This window comes from Oncorhynchus mykiss, chromosome 8 (genome assembly GCF_013265735.2).
Source record: "Oncorhynchus mykiss isolate Arlee chromosome 8, USDA_OmykA_1.1, whole genome shotgun sequence".
Taxonomy (NCBI): Eukaryota; Metazoa; Chordata; class Actinopteri; order Salmoniformes; family Salmonidae; genus Oncorhynchus; species Oncorhynchus mykiss.
In genome coordinates, this window is record NC_048572.1 from 31,072,246 (window position 1) to 31,098,528 (window position 26,283).

The 26,283-nt window shown below is 43.3% G+C and overlaps 1 protein-coding gene across 1 annotated transcript in view; it reads left to right on the plus strand.

Annotated features, from left to right (window-relative positions):
• The window catches only part of LOC110529776 (exostosin-like 3), a 42,754-nt gene extending 17,036 nt beyond the window's left edge, over window positions 1–25,718 (plus strand). Inside the window, exons 2-6 of the mRNA XM_036985275.1 lie at window positions 14,238–16,855; window positions 17,636–17,763; window positions 19,136–19,280; window positions 21,307–21,435; window positions 22,087–25,718. Of these exons, the coding sequence (XP_036841170.1) occupies window positions 14,714–16,855; window positions 17,636–17,763; window positions 19,136–19,280; window positions 21,307–21,435; window positions 22,087–22,296 (2,754 nt within the window). The 5' untranslated portion in view covers window positions 14,238–14,713 and the 3' untranslated portion in view covers window positions 22,297–25,718. The remainder of the gene's footprint in view (window positions 1–14,237; window positions 16,856–17,635; window positions 17,764–19,135; window positions 19,281–21,306; window positions 21,436–22,086) is intronic.
• Window positions 25,719–26,283: the final 565 nt, after the last annotated feature.

Genomic DNA, 26,283 nt, shown 5'->3' on the forward strand with positions numbered 1-26,283 from the left:
TGTAGCACATGCAACAATGTTGATGACAACAATTTTGTTATAATTACACTTACTTTGCTTCTTTACATCTGCAAATAGCAAGTTTGTCATTTCTTAGCAAGTTGGGCCCAAATATTGTTAGTCGCTAATCACTAATACTAATCGCTAGCTAGCTAATACATGTACTGTCCGAGAAAACATAACTAGCAATTAGAGGTCGACCGATTATGATTTTTCAATACCGATACCGATTATTGGAGGACCAAAAAAAGCCGATACCGATTTAATCGGCCAATTTTTTATTTTTATTTATATATATATATATATATATATATATATATATATATATATATATATATATATATATATATTATTTATTTATTTGTAATAATGACAATTACAACAATACTGAATGAACACTTATTTTAACTTAATATAATACATCAATAAAATCAATTTACCCTCAAATAAATAATGAAACATGTTCAATTTGGTTTAAATAATGCAAAAACAAAGGGTTGGAGGAGAAAGTAAAAGTGCAATATGTGCCATGTAAAAAAGCTAACGTTTAAATTCCTTGCTCAGAAAATGAGAACATATGAAAGCTGGTGGTTTCTTTTAAGAAAGGCATTGATGTTTATGGTTAGGTACATTCTTTCAACGATGTGCTTTTTTTGCAAGTGACACAATTTCCCTAGTTAAAATAAATTCATGTTAGCAGGCAATATTAACTAAATTTGCAGGCTTAAAAATGTATACTTGTGTATTGATTTCAAGAAAGGTTTTGATGTTTATGGTTAGGTACACATTGGTGCAACGACTGCTTTTGTCACGAATGCGCTTATTAAATAACCGTTTGGCGAAGTAGGCTATGATTCAATGATAAATAAACAGGCACCTCATCGATTATATGCAACGCAGGATAAGCTAGATAAAGTAGAAATATCATCAGCCATGTGTAGTTAACCTCTCTGGGATATTCGGGGCGGTAACGTCCCACCTCAACAACAGCCAGTGAAAGTGCAGGGCGCCAAATTCAAAACAACAGAAATCCCATAATTAAAATTCCTCAAACATACAAGTATTTTACACCATTTTAAAGATAAACTTGTAAATCCAGCCACAGTGTCCGATTTCAAAAAGGCTTTAACGACGAATGCACACCAAACGATTGTTAGGTCAGTACCTAGTCACAGAAAAACACAGCCATTTTTCCAGCCAAAGAGAAGCAGAAAAAGCAGAAATAGAGTTAAAATTAATCACTAACCTTTGATGATCTTCACCAGATTACACTCATAGGACTTCATGTTACACAATATATGTATGTTTTGTTCGATAAAGTTCATATTTATATCCAAAAATCTCAGTTTACATTGGTGCGTTATGTTCAGTAGTTCCAAAACATCCAGTGATTTTGCAGAGAGCCACATCAATTTACAGAAATACTCATAATAAACATTGCTAAAGATACAAGTGTTATGCATGGAATTTTAGATCCACTTCTCCTTAATGCAACCGCTGTGTCAGATTTCAAAAAAAGCTTTACCGAAAAAGCACACCATGCAATTATCTGAGTACAACGCTCAGACAACAAAACAAGCCATACAGATATCCGCCATGTTGTGGAGTCAACAAAGTCAGAAATAGCATTATAAATATTCACTTACCTTTGATCTTCATCAGACTGCACTCCCAGGAATCCCAGTTCCACAATAAATGTTTGATTTGTTCGATAAAGTCAATTTATGTCCAAATACCTTGCTTTTGCTTCTCATTCAACTCCCATTCCCCCCTCCTTCACAGGAGAAGCATCAAACAAGGTTCTAAAGACTGTTGACATCTAGTGGAAGCCTTAGGAAGTGCAATATGACCCCATAGAGACTGTATATTCGATAAACAATGACTTGAAAAACGACAAACCTCAGATTCCCCACTGCCTGGTTGCATTTTTTTCTCGGGTTTTTGCCTGCCATATGAGTTCTGTTATACTCACAGACATCATTCAAACAGTTTTTAGAAACTTCAGTGGTTTCTATCCAAATCTACTAATAATATGCATATATTAGTAACTGGGCCTGAGTAGCAGGCAGTTTACTCTGGGCACCTTATTCATCCAAGCTACTCAATACTGCCCCCCCCAGTCCCAAAGAAGTTAACTAGTGATTATGTTAATATTAATTGTTTTTTACAAGATACATTTAATGCTAGCTAGAACCTTACCTTGGCTCCTTGCTGCACTCGCATAACAGGTATTCAGTCTGCCACGCAGTCTCCTCGTGGAGTGCAATGTAATTGGCCATGATCGGTGTCCAAAAATGACGATTACTTGATGTTATGAAAACTTGAAATCGGCCCTAATTAATCGGCCATTCCGATTAATCGGTCGACCTCTTCTAGCTATACAGCCTGATAATCCCTGTGATTGTTTAGACCTACATTCATGTTTTTTGTGCAACAGTATCTTTTTTAAATCAAAGAGAAATACGCAAAGCAAGAATGTTAGCTACGTGAAGTAGCTAAGAGAACATTACATGTAGCCAAAGATTATAGGGCACCCTAAGAAACACTTGTCAACACTTGGTTCCTACCCATCCCAATAACTCCTCCTTGGCATTTTCATTTGTTGTCAAACACTGTATTCAAAATGCCCGCTATTATATTATAACTATAGAATTAGAATAATCATTATATTTTCATGATTCCAACAGTTCACCCAAGTGTTTTGCTCTAAATCACAAGTCAAATCGCAATTGCAATATTTGGTTAAAAATAAGGCCTAGATTGTTTGCCCATATCGTGCATCCCTAAGCGGCAGTGTGGAAATGATCTCAAATGAGTGCAGGAAATGCAGAAATTGGAAATGCTGAAAATTATTTTTGGTTGCAGTTCAATTGAACAGTATAAAACAATCAGAATGGAGAAAGACGCAATGAAATCACTGAGAATGTATGTGTTGCCACCCTAGGGTCACGCACTACTCATAAAGCAAATTTTGAACATTCATTATTCAAAAACATAAAATACTGTCAATTCTTTTATTTTTTTAATACCCTGATATGATATTCTGGCCAGAAGTGTAGGACTCCCTCTCTTTCACTCACCCAGCCAGAGACTGTTCAAACATTTAGAGATGCACTTGTCGCTTGCCTAGCGAAATGATAGTGTGGGAACCGGGAAGTTTGTTCTTCTGACTGTGTGCTTCTAAAACTCTGTCTGGAGGGTTAGCCAGTGATGGCTCAACTCGTCTCGACCTCAGAAACTAGAGCCACTGACGCTTGCCTGACTCACTTCTCTTAGGGCCTTATAAAATCGGTTTTATTTTCTGCCCAATTCCTTCTTTTTTTTTTTTATACCTTTTTTTTTTGTTGCTTTCACTCAATCACACTTTTTTTTATAGAACATCCAATATTAACATTTAATTGAGACTATTTTTGGGGAAAGCCATTCCATCTATTGGAAGACAGTCATTAGTTAGCATCATTGCTAACAGCTACACAAAGTGGTAGACACACACACACAGATGGGCATTCCCGCGCCAATGCCTCTTCAGAAAAGATGAATCACTTATGCATCTTGTTCGTGTCTTGTCATAATCTTGGGCAAATACGTGTTCTAGTTCAATACATTTAGTTGACTACCTACTAAAGTTACATCTATTTGGAATATTGTTGAATTCCATTTTAATAACTGGATTGTGTGATTCCGTCCGCATTCACCGCGTCACGGGTTTTATAGGGCCCTACGCTCTGACGAGCCCAGTCTAGACCTGTCTGGTCTTACTCTTTACCATAAGGATATAGACCTAAAGCCTTCCAGCCTAACTAACTAGGCTAACTTCATCATGTTGCCTTGTCACTGTCACCTGACGCACATTCTATAACTTTAAAAAGTTAGCTAGACATTAACAGCTCGAGTTCATAGCAGCCTCACTATACGGCCAAAATGAAATTAACTTTGATATCGCAATTAGATTAGACAGCTCTGTTCCCCGGCTCTGAGCACCAACGTGCTGACTAACTCCTGAACTGGCTGCTCCTTTATCTGGGTCATCAGGCTGTGCTTCTGCCTCTGCCCCCTCCCGGGAGAACAGCCCGGGCCTCCTGATTTGATCATGTTGCAGAATTCTGAAATGGAGCTGAAATAATTGAGGTGTCCCAAGCCTTACATGTTCCTGTTGATGTAGCCCGCTTTAAGGTGAAGACAAAGAAACAGTATCGTAATGCATGCCACTGTAATACAATGCGTTCCGGGCTGCCTTTTACAGCCTCAGTCTGTACCTCCTTGTGGTTGTCTTTCCCCGAAAGTGCAAGTGCAAATGGACCCTGCCGTCGATTAGGAGCTGAACATAAAACTGCCTCGTAACGCCGATGATTAGATTATCATTGATTCTCACATAAGCTGTGTCTGGCATGATCAATACTGTGTGTGTGGATCAGTGTTTCCGCTAAAGTAATTTAGCTGTGGCGCTGTGCCACTGCAAATGAATTGCCACCACGCTCCAAAAAATATGGAAAATGAAGAAAACAATTCTGTCGAGGCGCACTTTAAAGATGCTAGAACAGTCTACACATACCTTTTTGTGACATGAAGTGGTTTCTGTGAGAAGTACAGGCAGGGGGCTTGTTACCGGGGATGGACTTCTATGTTACACTACATGACCAAAAGTATGTGGACACCTGCTCGTCGAACATCTCATTCCAGTATCATGGGCATTAATATGGAGTTGGTCCCCCCCCCCCCCCCCCCCCCTTGCTGCTATAACAGCCTCCACTCTTCTGGGAAGGCTTTACACTAAATGTTGGAACATTGCTGCGTGGACTTGCTTCCATTAGGCCACAAGAGCATTAGTGAGGTCGCGTTGTGCTTGTCATTGTGAAAAAGGAAATGGCCTAACCCTAACTGTTGCCACGATGTTGGAAGCACAGAATCATCTAGAATGTCATTGTATGCTGTAGTGTTGAGATTTCCCTTTACTGAAACTAAGGGGCTTAGCCCAAACCATGAAAAACAGCCCCAGACCATTATTCCTCTTCCACCAAACTCTACAGTTAGCACTATACATTGGGGCAGGTAGCATTCTCCTGGCAGCTGCCAAACCCAGATTCGTCCGTTGGACTGCCAGATGGGGAAGCGTGAATCATCACTCCAGAGAACGCGTTTCCACTGCTCCACCCCATTGTGCATGGGGATCTTACAGTTGTGTGCGGCTGCTCAGCCATGGAAACCCATTTCATGAAGCTCCCGACGAACAGTTCTTGTGTTGTTGTTACTTCCAGAGGTAGTTTGGAACTCGCTAGTGAGTGTTGCAACCAAGGACAGACCGATCCCGTTCTGTGAGCTTGTGTGGCCTACCACTTTGCAGCTGAGCCGTTGTTGCTCCAATACGTTTCCACTTCACAATAACAGCACTTAGTTGCCCGGGGCAGCTCTAGCAGGGCAGAAATTTGACAAACTGACTTGTTGGAAAGGTGGCATCCTATGACGGTGACACGTTAAATGTCTCTGAGCTCTTCAATAAGGTAATTCTACTGCCATTATTTGTCTATGGAGCTTGCATTGCCATGTGCTCAATTGTATACACCTATCGGCAACGGGTGTGGCTGAAATAGCCAAATCCACTAATTTGAAGGGGTGTTCACTTTTTGTATATATACGGTATCTTTCAACCTTTATTTAAGCAGGGAGTTAGCATTGAGACTAGGGGTGTGAAGGTTTAAACATTAAAACTTTTAAACAAAGTTGAGATCCTTAACGTTAAGAAAAATCCCTAACTGATTTTTTTGTTCATTTTTTTTCTCTCCACTTTAGTTGAAATCACAATTCAGTTATCACAAAAAATATTATTTACCATGTTATAGCCGCTAGGCTTTAAAGGCCTGGGAAGTTGTGTAATTCAAGTAAAACCAGAGAGGAAGAAGCAAACTTTAGGCTACTTGGTGAATATGCAAGACAAGACATTGCGAAATTCACATTACCAAAAATGTATGAGTACCCTTCTGCCTTCTTTTGCAGTCTTCGGTCTGTTGCGTGTAGAATATCATGGCAGCGTTTCCCGAACTTGGTCCTCGGGACCCCAAGGGGTGCACCTTTAAATTTTTTTTGCCCTAACACTGTGCAGCTGATTTCAAATTATCAAAGCTTGATGATTAGCATATTTTTTTAATCGGCTATGTAGTGCTAAGGCAAAAACCAAAACATGCAAACCTTGTGGTCCCGAGGACTGAGTTAAGGAAACCCTAGCCTATTCGTGGCACTGATGTCTTCGGGCCAGTCTTGCAGGCACGGGGTAGCCTGCTCTTCATTTTTGCCTCATATGAAATTGCAGAAGGCTTCCGGTAGCCTGGATCAATTAATGATTTTCAGACAATGGAATGCGGCTATGGGATGTCTGTTAGGGGAGGCTACACTACGTATTTTATGCCGACATAAACCCTCTCTGGTGATATGACCAGACATTTTACTTACCTGTAAAAGAATGCCTCTTCTGAACCGGGACTAAAATCCATCACTAGGCAACCAGAACTGTCAATCAAATAATCGTGCGCTGACGCATGCAGCCTGCTGCCTGCGCGCAGACCACTCTCTCCTACAAAAGTACTTTAAAGTTAGTTAAATACCGTGACTTACCAAGACATTCAGTATAAATAAACACATCTAGCTAACACAGCATAAAAAAACAGCATAAAAAACAACACTGCAGCACATCAATCAGCAATGTTTATTGTTGTCAGGGGGAAAAAAAATGATAATATTTTATGACAGAGCAGAATTCTACTGTCGGAAAAGATAAAGACCTGATACAGCATTTATTTTATTTTTTAATCGTCTGAAAAGTTATCAATTGTCACGATCAACACGTAGCAGTGTTCTATGTCTGTAAAGGTTTACAGTAGATATAACTTCATTGCCCGGCCCTATTTTCCGAATTGACTGACCTTCATGTCTTAAAGTAATGATGGACTGTCGTTTCCTTTTGCTTATATGAGCTGTTCTTGCCATAATATGGACTTGGTATTTTACCAAATAGGGCGTCTGTATACAAACCCTACCTTGTCACAACACAACTGATTGACTCAAATACATTAACTTAACTTTTAACAAGGCACACCTGTTAACTGAAATGCATTCCAGGTTTCTAACCCATAAAGCTGGTTGAGAGGATGCCAAGAATGTGCAAAGCTGTCAAGGCAAAGGGTGGCTACTTTGAATAATCTCAAATATAAAATATATTTTGATTTAACACTTTTTTTGGTTACTACATGATTCCATATATGTCATTTCACTGTTTTGATGTCTCCACTATTATTCTGCAATGTAGAAAATGGTAACATGAAAAATCCTAGAATGAGTAGGTGTGTCCAAACTTTTCACTGGTATTGTATACACTACCGCTCAATGGTTTGGGGTCACTTAGAAATGTCTTTGTTTTCCATGAAAACATACATGAAATTAGTTGCAAAATGAATAGGAAATATAGTCAAGACGTTGACAAGGTTATAATGATTTTTATCATTTCAGTGAAATACGGAACCGTTCGGTATTTTATCTAACGGGTGGCATCCCTAAGTCTAAATATTCTTGTTACATTGCACAACCTTCAATGTTATGTCATAATTACATACAATTCTGGCAAATTAGTTCGCAATGAGCCAGGCTGCCCAAACTGTTGCATATACCCTGACTCTGCGTGCAATGAACGTAAGAGATGTGACACAATTTCACCTGGTTAGTATTGCCTGCTAACCTGGATTTCTTTTAGCTAAAATATATACTTCTGTGTATTGATTTTAAGAAAGGCATTAGTGTTTATGTTTTAGGTACAGTCGTCCAACGATTGTGCTTTTTTCCCGCAAATGCGCTTTTGTTAAATCATCCCCCAGCGTTGCATCGATTATATGCAACGCAGGACACGCTAGATAAACGAGTAATATCATCAACCATGTCTAGTTATAACTAGTGATTATGATTGTTTAATGCTAGCTAGCAACTTACCTTGGCTTCTACTGCATTCACGTAACAGGCAGGCTCCTCGTGGAGTGCAATGTAATCAGGTGGTTAGAGCGTTGGACTAGTTAACTGTATGGCAAGATTGGATCCCCCGAGCTGACAAGGTGAAAGTCTGTCATTCTGCCCCTGAACAAGGCAGTTAACCCACCGTTCCTAGGCCGTCATTGAAAATAAGAATGTGTTCTTAACTGACTTGCCTAGATAAATAAAGGTATAAAAAAAATCGGCGCCCAAAAATTCCAATTGTTATGAAAACTTGAAAACGGCCATTCTGAATAATCGGTCGACCTCTAATGTGTACTGACCAAGACCAGATGGAGAGCACACGTTACACTGGTTTTAGGGTCTCTGCACTGGCTGCCTGTGAGTTTTAGAATTCATTTTAAGATTCTTCTATTGTATTTTAAATGAATCCACCGTTCTGGACCCCAATACATGACATGTCATACATGCTTTTAAGTTATCTCAATGGTTAAAAATCCTTCTTTAACCTGTCTCCTCCACTTCATCTACATTGATTTGAAATGGATTTAACAAATGATCCATTATTGATGTCACATCTTTCACCTGGATTCACCTGGTCAGTATGTCGTGGAAAGAGCAGGTGTTCATAATGTTTTGTACACTGTATTTTGTAGTTGGTTCCAGCAATGAGATGCTTTAAAACTAAAAGTGGATTTACCTAGTTCGGTGGAGACCCGGGGAACCTCGGGTTAAACATCTTTGTGAAAGGGTTTGGTGTCATGTTTATATATTTTAACAGCAAAGTTGGGTAAGTCGGAAGCTTGTGTAAGTAGAGCTTTGTAAACAAAAAGGGAATAATTACGAGACCTACGGTACTTTAATGAAGACCAGCCAACCTTTTGATACAGGGGTGAGTATTAAAACTGTCCCCTGTGATGAAACGAAGGGTGCTATGGTAGATGGCATCCAAACGTTTAAGATTAGTGGCTGCTGCAATCTGGTAAATGGTGTCTGGCAGGAAAGTTGACTACAATCGGTGAGGCAAGATCTATTTAAATATTTGCCTTTTAACTAGCTCGTCCGTAGTTAAAAAAAGAAATAAAAAAACTTTGTCAATCCAAGTGCCCAGGTATTTATGGGCGGGAACCCAATCGATGGAGAACCATCCAATGAATAACTATGGTAACGATACAAAATAACAGATGAACTGGAATCACATTACCCGAACAGATAGGCCTACATTATAGTAACTTGTTTGTACAAGTTTTTTGGGACTTCAATTTAATTAAATGGATGAAAGCTAGTTAAAAGATCACGTTTTGGATCTCGCTAATGATGAGCTCAATTGAGTAAATGCAGATAGGCAACCTCATATTTGTCTTTATTTATTACCGCTACACTAAAACATGCTGGGTTGTTTGGTTGACCCAACTGCTGGGTTGTAGGTGTTGGGTTTTCTTTGAAAAGAGCCAGGATGGGTGGTTGATGCGTTATAAAGACATGACCCAGCAGGTCAGATCAGAAGACTGGAGGTGTAGTTTAGTAGGGGCGTGGCTTTCTACCTGTGTAAAATGTATTCCTGTTCTTTTGTATAGTTATCACATGTTAAGGTTGAACATTTTTAAATGTGTGTAGCTTCAATGAGACATACAGACCTATGAGTTCCCTAAAAACATATGCAAATCTCATTTTTTGGGATAAAATCCAGCATGGAAGTAAGAAACTGTTGGTTAAATTAACCCATGTTTGGGTAATCCCAACAACCTAACATGTTGGGTTATTCAGGCAACTCAACTGGCTGGGTCAAAGTAACCCAGTGTGTTTTCAGTCCAATATTTACCCAGTGCTGGGTTACCAAAGTGGGTTGTTTTTAACCAAGCATTTTTTCTTCTTCTCTATGCTGCTTCAGTTGGGCTAAAGGTGATAATGCTAGTGTTTTCCATTAGCACCGGCTGTCGCTAATCAGCCGGTTACATTGTCCACTTCATATTAACCAGGCTACTTTCCATTTTGAAAGTTTCAATTCTCTAGTCCGTCGAGCCCTCTCCAGCTCGAATGAACGATATGCGTCTTCTAGTGATCTATTGATAGGATGGGCGCCTGTCAGTCACCAAGCGAACGATGACAGGGAAACGCAGCAGCGACAAAGAGGCGACGCTAGCGGTTTCACTCTCTCGCCAAAACCTGTCAAAAATGAAACTTTCTGATGAGGCAAAGTTAATGCAGTGCGGGCATCTAACGCTTTGTGTAGCCATTAGCGAGGATGCTAATGAAAACACTCTTCTGGTAGATGAAGAGGCTTTCCCAAAGACCGTCTCAATTAAATGTTAACTACAAGTTAACAAGTTATGCTTCCCTGGCAGAATGATATGCTAATTGTTTGAATTTGTTTTGCAAACTCTACCATCACGTGTGCACTACAAAAACAGCTAGGTGAGCACTTCAAATAAACAGTAACTACACCCAAAATTCCTCCAGATTCTTCCCAGACCTCAAAAGTGGTCTCCTGATGCGGTTTAAGCATTGCTGTGGACTTGTGATTTTTCAGAGTGAGAACGGGGAAACCTGAAAAAAAATCGAAACCTTAAATTGTTCTGTTTTAATAAAATACATAATTTGAAAAACATACATTGTGGAAATTCATATCTTGCAGTACAACTGTAAATAAGACTCATCTCAAGAGAATAAGTTTAAATGTTAACAGGTTTGTTGTCTTAGTAGTTCTCTTAGTCCTGATCGTGTACAGTTCATCACTTTCCTTTACTTTTCTCTCATTTTGTTACAGCCTGAATTAAAAATATATTCAATTCTTATACCATGTCATGTTGAATACTCATTTCTGATTATAATGCACAGTATATCAGCACGGTAGAATTCAATGTCTATAGTTAATTTTTTCATGTTCTATGTTTGAGCTGCTTTTCAAAGAACATTATTGGTATTGTTGAATTTGATTTTCATAAAAGCAAGCTAGGACCGATGGTTTGGTTAGCTAAACTAGCAAGTCGGTTTGGTTACGAAGGCGCCTACTGTAGCTATCTAGTACAATTGCAAGCTACTTCAGTGGATGTTTAATGCAATTATATTGGCAAATGGACACATTTCTAGCAGCAAATGTGTTAAATTATAGCCATGGTATAAAAGGGATAATCAACTCAGGGTTCTGTGCTTTCTCTGGAAAACAATGCAACTCCCTGGAAGGTCAGTTCCTCTCCGCTAGCGTGTTGTGGAACACACCTTCCACGTCGTTCATTATTTTCCAGAGAACGCATAGCCCCTCGTTGACTCAAGACATTTCCGATGTATTTAAGTATTCAACCCCTTTTGTTATGGCAAGCCTAAATAAGTTCAGGTGTAAATATGTGCTTAAAAAGTATTGTATGTTGCATGGGCTCACTGCGTGCAATAATAGTGTTTTAACATGATTTTTAAGTGACTAATGCGGCCCTAAAGTAATACTGCAAAAAATGTGGCAAAGAAATGCATTTTTTTTTGTCCTGAATACAAAGCGTTACATTTGAGGCAAGTCCAACACATCACTAAGTATTTTCAAGCATGGTGGCTGCATCATGTAACAGGTATGCTTGAAATCGGGCACGGACTAGGGAGTTTTTGGGGAGATAAAAATAAATGGAATACGGCAATAAGCAGAGGCAACTTCCTATTGGAAAACCTGGTTGTCTGCTTTAGAACAGACACCGGGAGGCGAATTTACCTTTCAGCAGGACAATAAACTAAAACACAAGGCCAAATCTACACTGGAGTTGCTTACCAAGACAACATTGAATGTTTCTGAGTGGCCTAGTTACAGTTTTGACCTAAATCGGCTTGAAAATCTAGGGCAAGACTTGAAAATGGCTGTCTAGTAATGATCAACAATCAACTTGACAGAGCTTTTAGATGGAACAAAAATAAATAATGGAGAAATATTGTACAATCCACGTGTGCAATGCGCTTGGAGACTTACCCAATAAGACTAATCTGTAATCGCCGCCAAAGGTGCTTCTACAAAGGATTGACTCAGGTGTGTGAATACTTATGTAAATTAGATTTCTGCAATTACATTTTTTTAATACATTTCCCCAAATTTCTAAACGTGTTTTCCCTTTGTCATTATGGAGTTTTGTGTGTAGATGGGTGAGGTAAAAAAATATATATATTTAGGCCATTTTGAATTCAGGCAGTAACAACAAAAAATACTTTCTGAAGGCACTGTAGACCTAGACAATATCCAGAACAACTTACAATATACTGAATTCATACATTTTCAGTCATTAAAATTGTGAAGTCATGACCTTTCCTACACAATACTTCCAATCTGAGAGGTAAACTCATATTCAAGTATGCAATTCTAAATAAAACACTGCAATTCTTGTGCTAATAACATGCCTAATAATATGGGCCATGCAAAGTTTACCAATATGTTATTGGGCTCATTTCTCAGTGTGGAAATTTTATTTTAGAGGGTGTCAGCATAATTTATTTTTGTTGTAAAGGAGACTGTTTGTTTCACCCAAAGGCTAACACGAGCTGGGGCTCTAGTCGGTGTGTTTATGGCCCCAGATTAGATGTGGCATTGCTTTGCCCCCGAGAGGCTGCAGCATCTACCTCCCATTACACTGTAGATTTGCATCCCAGCCCCGCAGCAATTAATCGGAGGCTCCTGATAGGCACTCTCTCGGGTCTCCCAGTGGCACCTAGAGGGTTCGAGTGCCAGCACCTCTTTCTGTCTCCCAGTGGCACCTCAGAGGTGCAAGGGCCAGCAGGCAGAGATGACGTCATGTGACACAGTACCACTTTGGAGCTGACCTACTGGGCGCTGTGCTGATGACCACTGCTGCCATAATGGCACACACTGTGTTAAGGCGGCTAGCCCCTGATAGCTACAGTACAGTGTGGAAAATGAGAGCAGACCTGTGTGGCCATATTGCAAGATGCTCCATTAGTCGGAGAAATATGCATATGCTGGATGCTTGAGTCTCCAAATCGTCACAAGGCTTTTAGTAATCTATGTGTTATAATCGAGCAGGCAGGCAAACATGTTATAATTGGACAGCAGTGAAAGTGGCCCTTCTGCAGATTAGGTCTCACTGTAGCCCGATGAATGGTGCAGCCTACTTGTCACGACTGTGAGTTAATGGCTCATCTGCAACTGAACCTTGTCTGTTGCCAAGGTAAACACGTACTTGTTCACACTTTGTATTTTGTGATATTATGTGTCCGTGTGAAATCTCATTCTGAACTCCATTCTGTAATGTTAGTCCTATCGGGGAACATAGTGTTTGTGGTTTAGTGTGCAGGCCTAGTTGATAGGCCTTCAGCCAAACAAGCCGTATCTACCAATATGTAGCAGTGAGGACACTGTACTCTCTGGCCTTTAGATAGTCTAGTTCTGTCCTGTTTGTGTTCTGGTGTGAACCAGCATTGATTAGTTTGTGTTCCATGCCTTTATTTTGTCTTTGGTCTGCTGGAGAATAGGCTACTTTCATTCTTTTCTGATGCATTAGGACTCTTGTTTGAGAACAAATGCCCAATATGTCCTTTTTGGTCTCTCCTCCTGTCCCTGGCTGCCCTTACCATTTGAATCAGTATGTCTTTCCTATCAGCGCTTTGGTTTATCTGCTAATGGTCTGCTGATTGCAAAGCCAAAACTTTGTCGTTACTGTTTCCTCCAACACAGCGTATTGTGATTCTGCAGTCTCTCTTTTTTTAGAAATGAGCTGTTCAACAGGAAGACCTGTCTCCTTTGTGATTTAGCCTGGGGAAGCCAGCAAAGAGGAGAAAACCGTTAGTTCCTAATGAGGATGATGCCTAAAGGGATGAGATGCTGTTACTATGAACCATAACCTTGTGTCAGCGGTTTTGATACAGTATGCACAGTGCTGCTTATCAGATAGGTTACTGATCTCTGTTTTAGGCTTGTGGAGAGACATGGGGAAAAACTAGACTCCTCATCATGATAACACAACCATGTTTAAACCATCAAAGAATAATTATTTGGGGAAATACATTTTCATATTGGCTAGTTTGTATTTGCATTCAAATGTATGTTCAAATTATGTATTTTTGTGTTAACTTAAAACATATGTCACGTCACGCACACACTTGAATTGTTAAGAATGTTTATCCTCGTGATATCATCAGAATTCTGGTATGGTTCTTATTTGGATTATGATGTGAAGGCTGGACTTTTCTGGATGTTTCTTTTTAATCTGATATACTAAGAATGCCAACTAAGTGACCTTAAATATTATCATTTTGACATAGTTTCTCTTTATCGGTTTCAGGTCTTGTTATTCAACATTGGAGGAGAATTTGGAGGCCTTTCATTCTTTGACGGACCTAGAAGAAATGGGCACAACCAGGGCAGTAGCAGCTGACCCATGATGCCACACTGCAGGACTGTGACCAGCCATGCCCTCCTCCCCAACGTTTACCATAAGGGGCTCCTCTCCACCCGACAGTTTGCTCACATAGGCCAGAAATACAACTACACCATACAAGAGGAACGATGGCAAGGACTTGTTTGAACTATGGCATGCCAGCAAGACAAAGGTCCCCAACATCTGATACCAAAAGGAAAACCACGATCAGGTAGATCCACTCAGATGACATTTTATGAGGACAAAACAAGTCGATTTAACAATTATGATGGTTTAGCGGCTTCACTGTTTCACCATGTTGACGAGGTTGCACCATGGCTGCTGATCCCTGTAGACTAGTAGAGACTCCGGCGCTGAGCTAAGCCCAGTGACCCTAACCCATGATGCAGCGTAACGGTGGCGGGGTGGGGCCCGGCGGCCAGCCGTGGCTGCTGCGGCGCGTACGCCTCACCTGGCTCAGCTTCATGCTCTTCTTCATCCTGGTTTTCTTCCCACTCATTGCCCACTACTACCTCACCACCATCGACGAGGCAGGCGGCCCCGACAAGCGCATCTTCGGCCCGCGGCCTGGCGGCGAACTGTGCGAGACCAAGCACGTGCAAGACCTGTGCCGCATCCGTGAGTCAGTCAGTGAGGAGCTGCTACAGCTGGAGGCAAAGCGTCAGGAGCTGAACGGGGAGATCTCCCGGCTCAACCTGCGCATCGAGGCGTGCAAGCGGAGCATCGACAGTGCCAAGCAGGACCTGCTGCAGCTGAAGAATGTCATCAGCCAGACGGAGCACTCGTACAAAGAGCTGATGGCCCAGAACCAGCCCAAGCTTTCTCTGCCCGTGAGGTTATTACCTGACAAGGATGACCCAGGCCTGCCCCCGCCCAAGTCTGCCCGTGCCTGCCGCCTGCGCTCCTGCTTCGACTACGCCCGCTGCCCGTTGACCTCTGGCTTCCCTGTGTACGTCTATGACACGGCCTCCTACCCCTGGGGCGAGTCTCTGGACCCATTGGTCAAGCAGGCTTTCGCCACCTCGGTAAAGAGCAGCATCTATGTGACGAACAACCCCAGCATCGCCTGTCTGTATGTGGTGCTGGTTGGGGAGCTGCAGGAGACTCCCTCCTCCCCACTCCCGGCTTCCTTGGAGCTGGAGAAGCAGCTGAAGGCTCTACCCTACTGGAGGTCTGATGGACACAACCACCTCCTGGTCCATCTTTCCAGGAAGTCCATGACGCAGAACTTCCTGTACAATGTGAGCACGGGCCGAGCGGCAGTGGCCCAGTCTACCTTCCTGGAGCAGCAGTACCGCGAGGGCTTTGACTTGGTGGTGTCCCCGCTGGTCCACGCCCTCTCTGAGCCCAACTTCCTGGAGGTGCCGCCCCAGGTGCCCGTCAAGAGGAAGTACCTGTTCACCTTCCAGGGCGAAAAGGTGGAGTCTCTGCGAAGTAGCCTGCAGGAGGGACCGCACCAGTCCTTTGAGGAGGAGATGGAGGGAGATGCGCCAGCCGACTACGATGACCGCATCATCGGCACGCTCAAGGCGGTTCAGGACAGCCGCCTGGACCAGGTGCTGGTGGAGTTCACCTGTAAGAGCCCGCGGCCCAGCCTGCCTACCGAGTGGGCTCTGTGTGGCGAGAGGGAGGAGCGGCTCGAGGTCCTCAAGGCCTCCACTTTCGCCCTGGTCATCTCCCCTGGGGACTGTCAGCTGGTGGCCTCTGCAGGCAGTAGCATGAGGCTGTTTGAAGCCCTAGAGGTGGGGGCCATCCCTGTGGTGCTTGGGGACCACGCTAGGCTGCCCTACCATGAGCTGATCCGCTGGAGCGAGGCAGCCATCATGGTGCCTAAGCCCCGCATCACCGAGCTGCATTTCCTGCTGCGTAGCCTATCAGACAACGACCTGCTGGCCATGCGACGACAGGGCCGCTTCCTGTGGGAGACCTACTTCTCCACCTCGGAGAATGTACTGGGAACCATCCTGGCCAGCGTCCGGACCAGCATCCAGGTGCCTGCCGCACCCATCCGCGAAGAGCCCGCCCAGGAGATCCCCCACAAAGCAGGCAAGATGGCCGGCACGGACGCCAACCTGGCCGACAACGGTGACCTGGACCTGGGCCCCGTGGAGACGGAGCCACCCTACGCCTCGCCGCGCTTCCTCCGCAACTTTACCTACACGTCAGCCAACACCTACCAGACCTGGAACCGTGCCCCGGGGCCTTTCCATCTGTTCCCCCACACGCCGCTGGACCCCGTGCTGCCCTCGGAGGCCAAGTTCCTGGGCTCGGGCACGGGCTTCCGCCCCATTGGCGGCGGTGCTGGGGGCTCGGGGAAGGAGTTTCAGGCAGCGCTGGGTGGTAACGTGCCCCGGGAGCAGTTCACGGTGGTCATGCTGACCTACGAGAGGGAGGAGGTGCTAATGAACTCCCTGGAAAGGCTCAACGGGTTGCCCTACCTCAACAAGGTGGTGGTGGTGTGGAACTCCCCCAAGCCTCCTTCAGACGACCTGCTGTGGCCAGACATTGGCCTGCCCATCGTGGTGAGTACTTTCCACCGCCGCTGAATACAAAACATGCCCCCGCTGCTTAGTGCTCACTGCTCAGACTGAACAATATGATTGAATGGGAGAGAGTGATCTGAAAGGCCCTGCTCGTCCTACCCCATTCTGAAATGCAAATAGTGTAACTTGTGTCGTGGCGCAGCAGTCTTGGAAGGCCGTGTGTGTCTGAGAGTGTACTCAAGCACATTGGTCTAGCTGCTGAAACTCATTTAATCTGCTCTCCCTGCTTCGCTTACAACTCTGCAGGGCAGCCGGACAAATTACACCAGCTGATATAAAGTGTGACGTCCACAGAATAGGTCTGTCTTTTAGAATGGAACTTGAACAGAATACTCAAAGTATCCCAATTACACTGTCCTTAGGAAAGAGATTCCCTCTCTGTAGGGAGATATGGGAGGATAGTTTAATGATCTTGAATGACTAGCCTAATTGGTCCACGCATTTGACAAACCGCATAACTATTGAATGCTATTAGATCATGCCATACTTTCATGTTTTTTGTTCGATAGGTTAGCCTAATAAAGCTGTTGAGAAAGGGGGGGGCTGAGTGGTTTGGACCATTACCCTGTGCTATACTTTCGTGAAATGCCACATTAAATGGATAGTGATGCAAAACATACTGTTTTTGCTCTGTATTCAAAGTCCTCTATCTTGACAAGTTGACTACCGACATGCACACATTCTTGGGATTGTATTCACAGTGAACTAATTAAGAAAATACTCAAATATTTTCTATTTAACACTTCTCCTGTCCTGCAGGTGGTGCGCACGGAGAAGAACAGCCTCAACAACCGCTTCCTGCCCTGGGACGCCGTGGAGACGGAGGCCATCTTGTCCATCGACGACGACGCCCACCTCCGCCATGACGAGATTATGTTTGGGTTCAGGTCAGTTAGAGGGGAGTCTGGGACCAGTCATTGGATCCAAAGCTCTTTGGAGAAAGAAAGTGTACTTTGTTTTGTGCCTCATTGATTTTCAAAGAGATGCATTTTTCTTTGGAACGCAGCAGACCGATGATCTGTCTACAGATATCGACAAGCATCGTGTGAATCGACACTTATTCCAAAAGTTAAAAATATATATATATATATATATATATATATATATATATATATATATATATATATATATATATATATATATATATATATATAGTATTAAATAGAAAATAATACTTTATATATATATATAATGAAAAAACGCAAGCTGACATTTTAAAAGCATTTTCAGCTCAGTACCAGAGCATAAACCAAAACATGGCACTAATGCAACTGACCCTGACAGATCAACAAGAGAGAAATGGACCATGTTGACTTTCAAACGCCACATGAGCGTACAGTACTAGACTTGCCTCACCTTGAATATAACATCAGGGCCATGTGCAAAGCTACATTGTGGGATTCAAAACAGAGGAGAGAGAAAAAAGCTGAGCTAGGGATTGTAACACCTCTCAAATCCATAGACGGCGCTCGAGACGGGACATGTTTGTTCATATTTTTAAACCATATCTTGAAGCTATACGTACTTTGTTTCCATTCTTTGTTGTTTGTAAACAATGGAGAAATATAACCTTGGCCTATATTTTTGGGTTATGATAAAGATAGATCATTGCCCCCTAAGCCATTTATTGATAAGTTACATTCTTCAAGAATCAATGGGTAAATATTGATTCTTGACCATTTGAACGGCTTCCCAAAATCCCCGACTGCAGCATTGTCCACAGGTTTTACCACTTTTGCAGCGTGTCCAGGCAGGCACCGTATGAATGGGGTCATTTGTCATGAAGTATCCTGTAATAATTTTTCCCTCACCTAGAACCACGGCTAAATTCCCACTGGGGCGTTCTATAGCGTGGGTGTAATGGGAATATACTAGATCTCAAAGGGAAGGGGTTATACTCTTATACGTGCCAAGCATTTTTCATTTCCAGAAGTAGGAGCGTGTCGTCTGATAACAGCATGTAGCTGTTGATACTCCCCAATCAGTGAGCACGTCCTTGTAGTCTCGTGTGCGTCTGTGTGCACGTCCACAAATTATTCACAACAGAACACTAATCTCTTCTCCTTGTAGATTGCCGTCCTCGCTGACGAGCTGTGGAGACCTTTTTGTCAGCTGTATGATTTTCCTTATAGGCCTACATGTACAACACAATATGAATATATTATGGTCGCATTTTGATGCAGTTCTCCTCAGCTCATTCTCCCCAGTATATTGCTGCCTTTTTCGTCATGTTTCTCTTGGTTTGGTTGTTTGGATCAGGGTGTGGCGGGAGGCCAGGGACCGCATTGTGGGCTTCCCCGGGAGGTTCCATGCCTGGGACGTCAACCACCAGTCATGGCTCTACAACTCTAACTACTCCTGTGAACTGTCCATGGTGCTGACGGGCGCCGCCTTCTTTCACAAGGTACTCCCCCTCCTCCCTCCCCCGTCGTGACGCCTTTCAACCCCGTGAGCCCTGACCTCTGCTGCACATAGCTCTGTTCGGTGGTCCTCTGTAGCTCAGGTGGTAGAGCATGGCGCTTGCAACGCCAGGGTAGTGGGTTTGATTCCCGGGACCACCCGTAATGTAAAGTGTATCGGCGACTGCAAGTCACTTTGAATAAAAGCATCTGCTAAATGGCATATATTATTATATCATACAGTGTATTCGGAAATACTTTTTTCCACATTTTGTTGTGCGTTAAAGCCTTGTTCTAAAATTGATCAAATAGTTTTCCCTTATCTACACACAATACTGCATAATGTTGAAGCAAAAACAGGTTTTTAGACATTTCTGCTAATATAAAAAAAACTGAAATATCACATAAGTATTCAGACCCCTTACTCAGTACTTTGCTGAAGCACCTTTGGCAGCGATTACAGTCTCAAGTCTTCTTGGGTATGATGCTAAAAGCTTGGCATCTGTACTTGGAGTTTCTCCCATTCTTCTCTGCAGATCCTCTCAAGCTCTGTCCGGTTGGATTGTGAGCATCGCTGCACAGCTATTTTCAGGTCTCCCCAGAGATATTTGATTGGGTTCAAGTCTGGGCTCTGGCTGGGCCACTCAAGGACACTCGGAGACTTGTCCCGGAGCCACTCCTGCGTTGTCTTGGCTGTGTGCTTAGAATCGTTGTCCTGTTGGAAGGTGAACTTTCGCCCCAGTCTGAGGTCCTGAGTACTCTGGAGCAGGTTTTCATCAATGATCTCTCTGTACTTTGCTTCGTTCATCTTTCCCTCAATCCTGACTATTTTCCCAGTTCCTGCCTCTGAAAGACATCCACACAGCATGATGCTGCCACCACCATGCTTCACCGTAGGGATGGTGCCAGGTTTCCTCCAGATGTGACGCTTGTCATTCAGAACAGAAAATCTTGTTTCTCATGGTCTGAGTGTCTCTAGGTGCCTTTTGGCAAACTCCAAGCTGGCTGTCATGTGCCTTTTACTGAGGAGTGGCTTCCGAACTGGCAACTCTACCAGAAAGGCCTGATTGGTGGAGTTCTGCAGAGATAGTTGTCCTTCTGGATGGTTCTCCCATCTCCACTGAGGAACTCTGGAGCTCTGTCATTGTGACCATCGGGTTCTTGGTCACCTCCCTGACCAAGGCCCTTCTCCCCCGATTGCTAAATCTGGCTGGGTGGCCAGCTGTAGAAAGAGTCTCGGTGGTTCCAAACTTCTTCCATTTAAGAATGATGGAGGCCACTGTGTTCTTGGGGACTTACAATGCTGCAGAAATGTTTTGGTACCCTTCCCCAGATCTGTGCCTCGACACAATCCTGTCTGTGTGCTCTATGGACAATTCCTTTGACCTCATGGCTTGGTTTTTGCTCTGTAATGCACTGTCAACTATGCAACCTTATTTAGACAGGTGTGTGCCTTTCCAAATCATGTCCAATCAATTGAATTTACCACAGGTGCACTCCAATCAAGTTGTAGAAACATCTGAAGGATGATCAATGGAAACAGGATGCAGCGGAGCTCAATTTCGAGTATCATAGGAAACGGTCTGAATACTTATGTAAATAAGGTATTTCTATTTTTTAGGTTTATTAAATGTAAAAAAAAATCTTAAACCTGTTTTCACTTTGTCATTATGGGGTATTGCGTGTAAAATGAAGAGTAAAATGTTTTATTTAATCCATTTTAAAATAAGGCTGTAACGTATCAAAAAGGGAAGGGGTCTGAATACTTTCCCGAAACCTGTCTTCTAAGATACATCACCCTCATCCCTCCTCTCCATGACTTCCTTGTACTTTCTTTGGTCTGACCTGTCTCACCCTCATTGTACCTGGGCCATATTCATTAGGCACCAAACGGAAGAAAAGAACGTAAAAACAGAGGGATGACTTGTCCACTGGACTCGCTCATTTTCTGTTGCACTTTTATTTTTTTACATTGCGTGTTCTAATGAACGGAACGTTGATTCCCTCATATGTTTTGCCTCTCTGCTGCAGTACTACGCGTACCTGTACTCGTATGTGATGCCTCAGGCCATCCGCGACATGGTGGACGAGTACATCAACTGCGAGGATATCGCCATGAACTTCCTGGTGTCACACATCACCCGAAAGCCCCCTATCAAGGTCAGTGGGGCGCGCACACACACGTATACTCCAAAAAGACACACACACCCCCGGTCACTGTTTATTTATATTTCTGCTCACTTAGCCAACCATTACTCAACCTGACATGCTCAATATTCTGTGGCAAATTATAAATCAGAGCACAACAAGATTGGATTGTTGCCCTACGCTTGCGTTTTCCTCGACATCTATTTGCAAGACATTTATACTAGTATATACATATTTATGGCTAGCGGACTAATTATGCCAATCGAGCCAGGGGGAATTTTGGGACCTGGAATCTTGGAATATTCCCAGGTGTTCCATTCAGGAATTATAACAGGCTTCGATGGCGTGTGTGACTTGACAGCAAGTTGGCCCTGGTAAGAACAAGGCAGGTGAATAATGCATGTGGTGGGAAGTAACCTCCTATAACCAATGAGTGACTTTCCTTTTCCTGGAGAATCAACCCTAAGAGTCAACCTTATTTTATGCACTGTAATATGTGTTGCGGTATTCAATTCTGTGCAAGTATTCTGTCCCAGTATTCATTGGCACACACTGCCATATTTTACGACCACATGTTCATGGTATCGACAAAGCAATCAAAATGGTTGTAGCATTGTGATTAGATACACACAGACACCACCTTTTCCATTTCCTCCCTCTTAGGTGACGTCTCGTTGGACCTTCCGCTGCCCCGGCTGCCCGCAGGCCCTGTCGCACGACGACTCTCACTTCCACGAGCGCCACAAGTGCATCAACTTCTTTGTCAAGGTGTACGGCTACATGCCCTTACTCTACACACAGTTCCGCGTGGACTCTGTGCTCTTCAAGACACGTCTGCCCCACGACAAGACTAAGTGCTTCAAGTTCATCTAGCCCAGGGCTAGGCCCAGCTAAGGAAGTTGGGCAGAACGGAGCAAGAGAATGAGGAACTCGGGTAAAACGGAAGAAAGGCGGAAGAGGGAGAAGAGAGGGCTGGTTCTGAGATGGATGGAAGTTTGGGGGTGAGGGCCTACACCTAAGAATTGGATCTAGGATGTACAATAACAACCCTCTCCAGTTAATTGGCTGAACCCCCTCAGAGCCGCCCCCCCACACCTTTACTGGAACCCCTGATAGGCTGGAAGCAGAGAAGGGCCGCTGCCAATCAAAAAGCCTTTTCATTTGTTTTCTGTCCTCATGTCATCTGTGTGTTTTATCAGCAACCACTACAGATTCAATTTTTTGCGCCACTTTTTATGGGCACGAGGGGTGGTAACACTGCCTACCCAAGGACTTAACTTGACTCTCAGAGCCAAACTCAAACTGACAATGTAAACGACTGGTTTTAAACTGACACAGGGAGAGCGAGACCGAGAGACAGTGGACTGTCGCAGTGGGTCCTGAGCTCCTGAATCGCTAGCTAGACATGTAACCTTTTGGGAGAGAAACAAAGGGGCAAAGGCATATACGGTTTGTCATTGCACTCATTTCTTTATTTTATTATTTTTTTTACTCATTTTACATTTATATACTCTACTCTTGTATATGAAACGGCGAGAGAAGCACTGATGGTCGCAGAAGTATTTTTTTTCGGTGATCTTGTTTTTTTGTTAGTTTTTTTACGTGGTGTTTAATTTTGTAAATCTCAATCTCGACGTGGGATTATCAGTCAACAAGACCCTCTTGTCGTTGGCAGACCCATAGAAATAGAATTACTAGAATGGGCAAAGCCCCTCAGACCATGGCATTCTCAGAGTAGATTTTGTTTCTATGGGCAGACCGGAGCTAACTCCAGGCAGAGTCCCGTTTGTCACTCTGCCTCTCAATGACTACAGATGGAGACTAAAGAACAGGATTTTTAGGCCACAAGTTCTATATATTTATCCCCTCCCCTGAAAAAAAGCAGACTACAATGGTTTTACGCTGGACCGAAACACTTACTAGGCCCTGTTGTTTTCAGAATGGTTGTCACCAGCCGTCACTGAGCGTTTACACGGCTTTTTGTGACTTTTTGGATCTTGGTGGTATTAGGCTACCTATCAATGGTCGGCGTTAAATGACGGGGTAGTCGTTCCTATATTGTCCTCTAATGAAGTGTTCAGTAATGGAGGAGGGTGAACTCTTGCCCCTAGATTCTGATATTGGGTCAGTTTTGCATTTCCCCCACCAATGGTTAAAGGCCCAGTGCAGTCAAAACCGTTGATTTTTGTGTTTTATCATGTATTTCCACACTGTGAGGTTGGAATAATACTGTGAAATTCTGAAAATGGTGACGCCTTTTTTTAGTGTAAGAGCTGTTTGAAAAGACAGACAATTCAGCCTGTTTTGGTGGGAGGGCGTTTTGGCCTGGTGACATTACCAGGCAGTAAATAAGACTTTCAGACCTCTCTGCCAATAACAGCTCAGACCACTGCTCTTTGCTAAGAAGCTATTTTTGTTTGTTTTCAATTAAAATGGTCAAAAAGAATCACAGTAAGGTACTTAATTGTTACCCAGAAGTGATTTGATATTGAGATAAAAATGGCTGCATTGGACCTTTAAGGTTAGGATTGGGGGAGGAGAAGCTGATCCCAGATCTGTACCTAGGGGAAGACTTGGCCCCGAAACATTTAATAATTGTTTCAATTGGGCAATTTTGGGAAACAAGTCTACAAATATCAGACCTTAGTGCAAGGAACTGAAAAACAAGCTTATTTTGGTGTTTCTATCCCTCATCATCATCACAGTTCCATTCAGTATTAACCTCCAAAATGAGCTGCTTCTCTGTACAGTGTCTCCACGTCCGGTCCCTCAAGTTTCATTTTGTAACGATTGATGCTCAATGAATGTTTTCTTTGCCAAATAGGTACGATTTTAACTGCTGAAAAACAGCACAATGTTTTGACGAGTGCACAATGTGAACGCTTGTTAATAGGATGCGGTCTGGTACACCCTTGCCCCCTAACCCATTTTAGACAGCATCCCCCCACTCCCCCCTCTTAAAAAAAAAAAAAAAAAGAAAAGAAAGTTGACTCCCCCCTCACCAATTGAAATAACAGTGCCTATACAGCCCTTATAAATTAACATGCTTTGACCTTTTCTGGCTTCATTCCATTGATTTGACTTGAGGATCTCATCTGTAACACTAGATCCTTTATTTGAGATGATTCAGGAGATGTGACGACACTGTTGATCAGCAATAGGAAACTATTTGATTCTGGGAAGTTCAAACTATGGAACTCCGCATTATCGTCCCCATGATGTCTGTATATTTATTGAATTGAATATATAAAATGGGTATACTAAGGCTTGCTTCTGAAGGGGTTAACTTTGTGAATAGAAATGATGACTGTAATAAAATGAAACGTGACCTTGGTCAACGGAACCTCCTCACCTGACTGGCCACGCATCACTGGTCCACTTCAACATCTATTCCACATTGGTTCAAAGTCCTTTCATTGAAATGACGTGGAAACAACTTTGATTCAACCAGTGTGTGTGCCCAGTGGGGGGGCCTCATTAGAACACTAACGAGAACCAGCAGGTGGCATTCACAGCTCGACTTAAAACTCGCCCTAAAACACAGATCTAGGGATCATCTTTAGCCTACGCCAATCCTAACCTGGACCTTAAGAGGTGAAAAGCAAAACTGATCTGAGATCAAGTCTTTGAGACCACTACATTCTGGGTATGTGCTCAAACCTGTTTTTGACTGACTCAGTCAGCCCATTTGCAATAATGTGCACTCACACATACCAGTGGCTTGAGTTTGAGCTCCAGATGCTGTCTGAAAAATTACCTGGCTGACAGACACACTCCTAACATTTCCAGGGGCAGGGAGGGGTCGACTCGGGTGACGTCTCATGCAGTGCTTTGGAAGTCCCACCTCTCCCCTCCCCATTTTCCCCCTCGGCGGACAATGACACAGCTGGTTTTTCTAGTGTCAACAGATGAAGAAAGAGGGCCAGGAAAAAGCCACCAATCATTCCTCTAGCTAGCTGTTTTAAGTGTTCTGAAACTATGCGCTCATGGGACTGTTTCCCCCAACACACCCAGCCCTGGGTCTTGTTCATTAGGCACCAAACAGACTGAAACAGGAAGTCCCTACCTGGAGTTGGTCCAATACATAAAAAATAAAAAAAAATCTAAAATAAAAAAACGCTTTAAAGCTGTTTGCTAGTGTGCCCCAATGAATAGGACCCTGGGCTAGGCTACCTGCCAACTGCAACTACTGCTGCCTGCCCTGTTCTGTACCAGACTGACCACTGATGGCAGGGTAAAACAAACCGTTGAAGGCCAGACATGGAATTAAAATCTCAACGTTAGTTTAAAGCGTGTCTCTGACTCGTGTTGTTCTTTTGTCGTCCAACTCCCTGTCTCCTCCTTTCACCGCAGAAATGAAAAAGTAGGCATGCATTTCCTGACGCTCTCTATTCTCACACGTTATTAGCCACTATGAGCATGTTCAGCTTCATCAATGACACTGGAAGTTAGACTCTGGGGATTTACTTCAGTCAGCATACTGTGGATCTCAGCGCAATATGTCACCCATCTCTCCATGACTCCATGCTGCGAGGTGTGGCTGCACACGGTAGAAACCCTGACCCAATGGGTGTGGGGCGTCGGGCAGCAAGCCTGAACTAAACACTGAGCCACTAACATCACAAGAGGGAGAGATGAGACTCCTCCCCTCATCTCCAGCCAGGAGAGCGAGGGAGGAGGGGGTTCTTGTAACAGTAAAGCCGGGGTGTGGTGCTAGTACGAGACTCTAGTGTTCACCTCTGCTTCTCGATGGCAGCCATCAAACATGTTTCACAGTGAAATGTGAAATAGACCCTGTGTTCCAGGCCTGCTTCAGAGTCAGCATGACACACTCTGTGGAATCCTGCTTGTCATACTGTA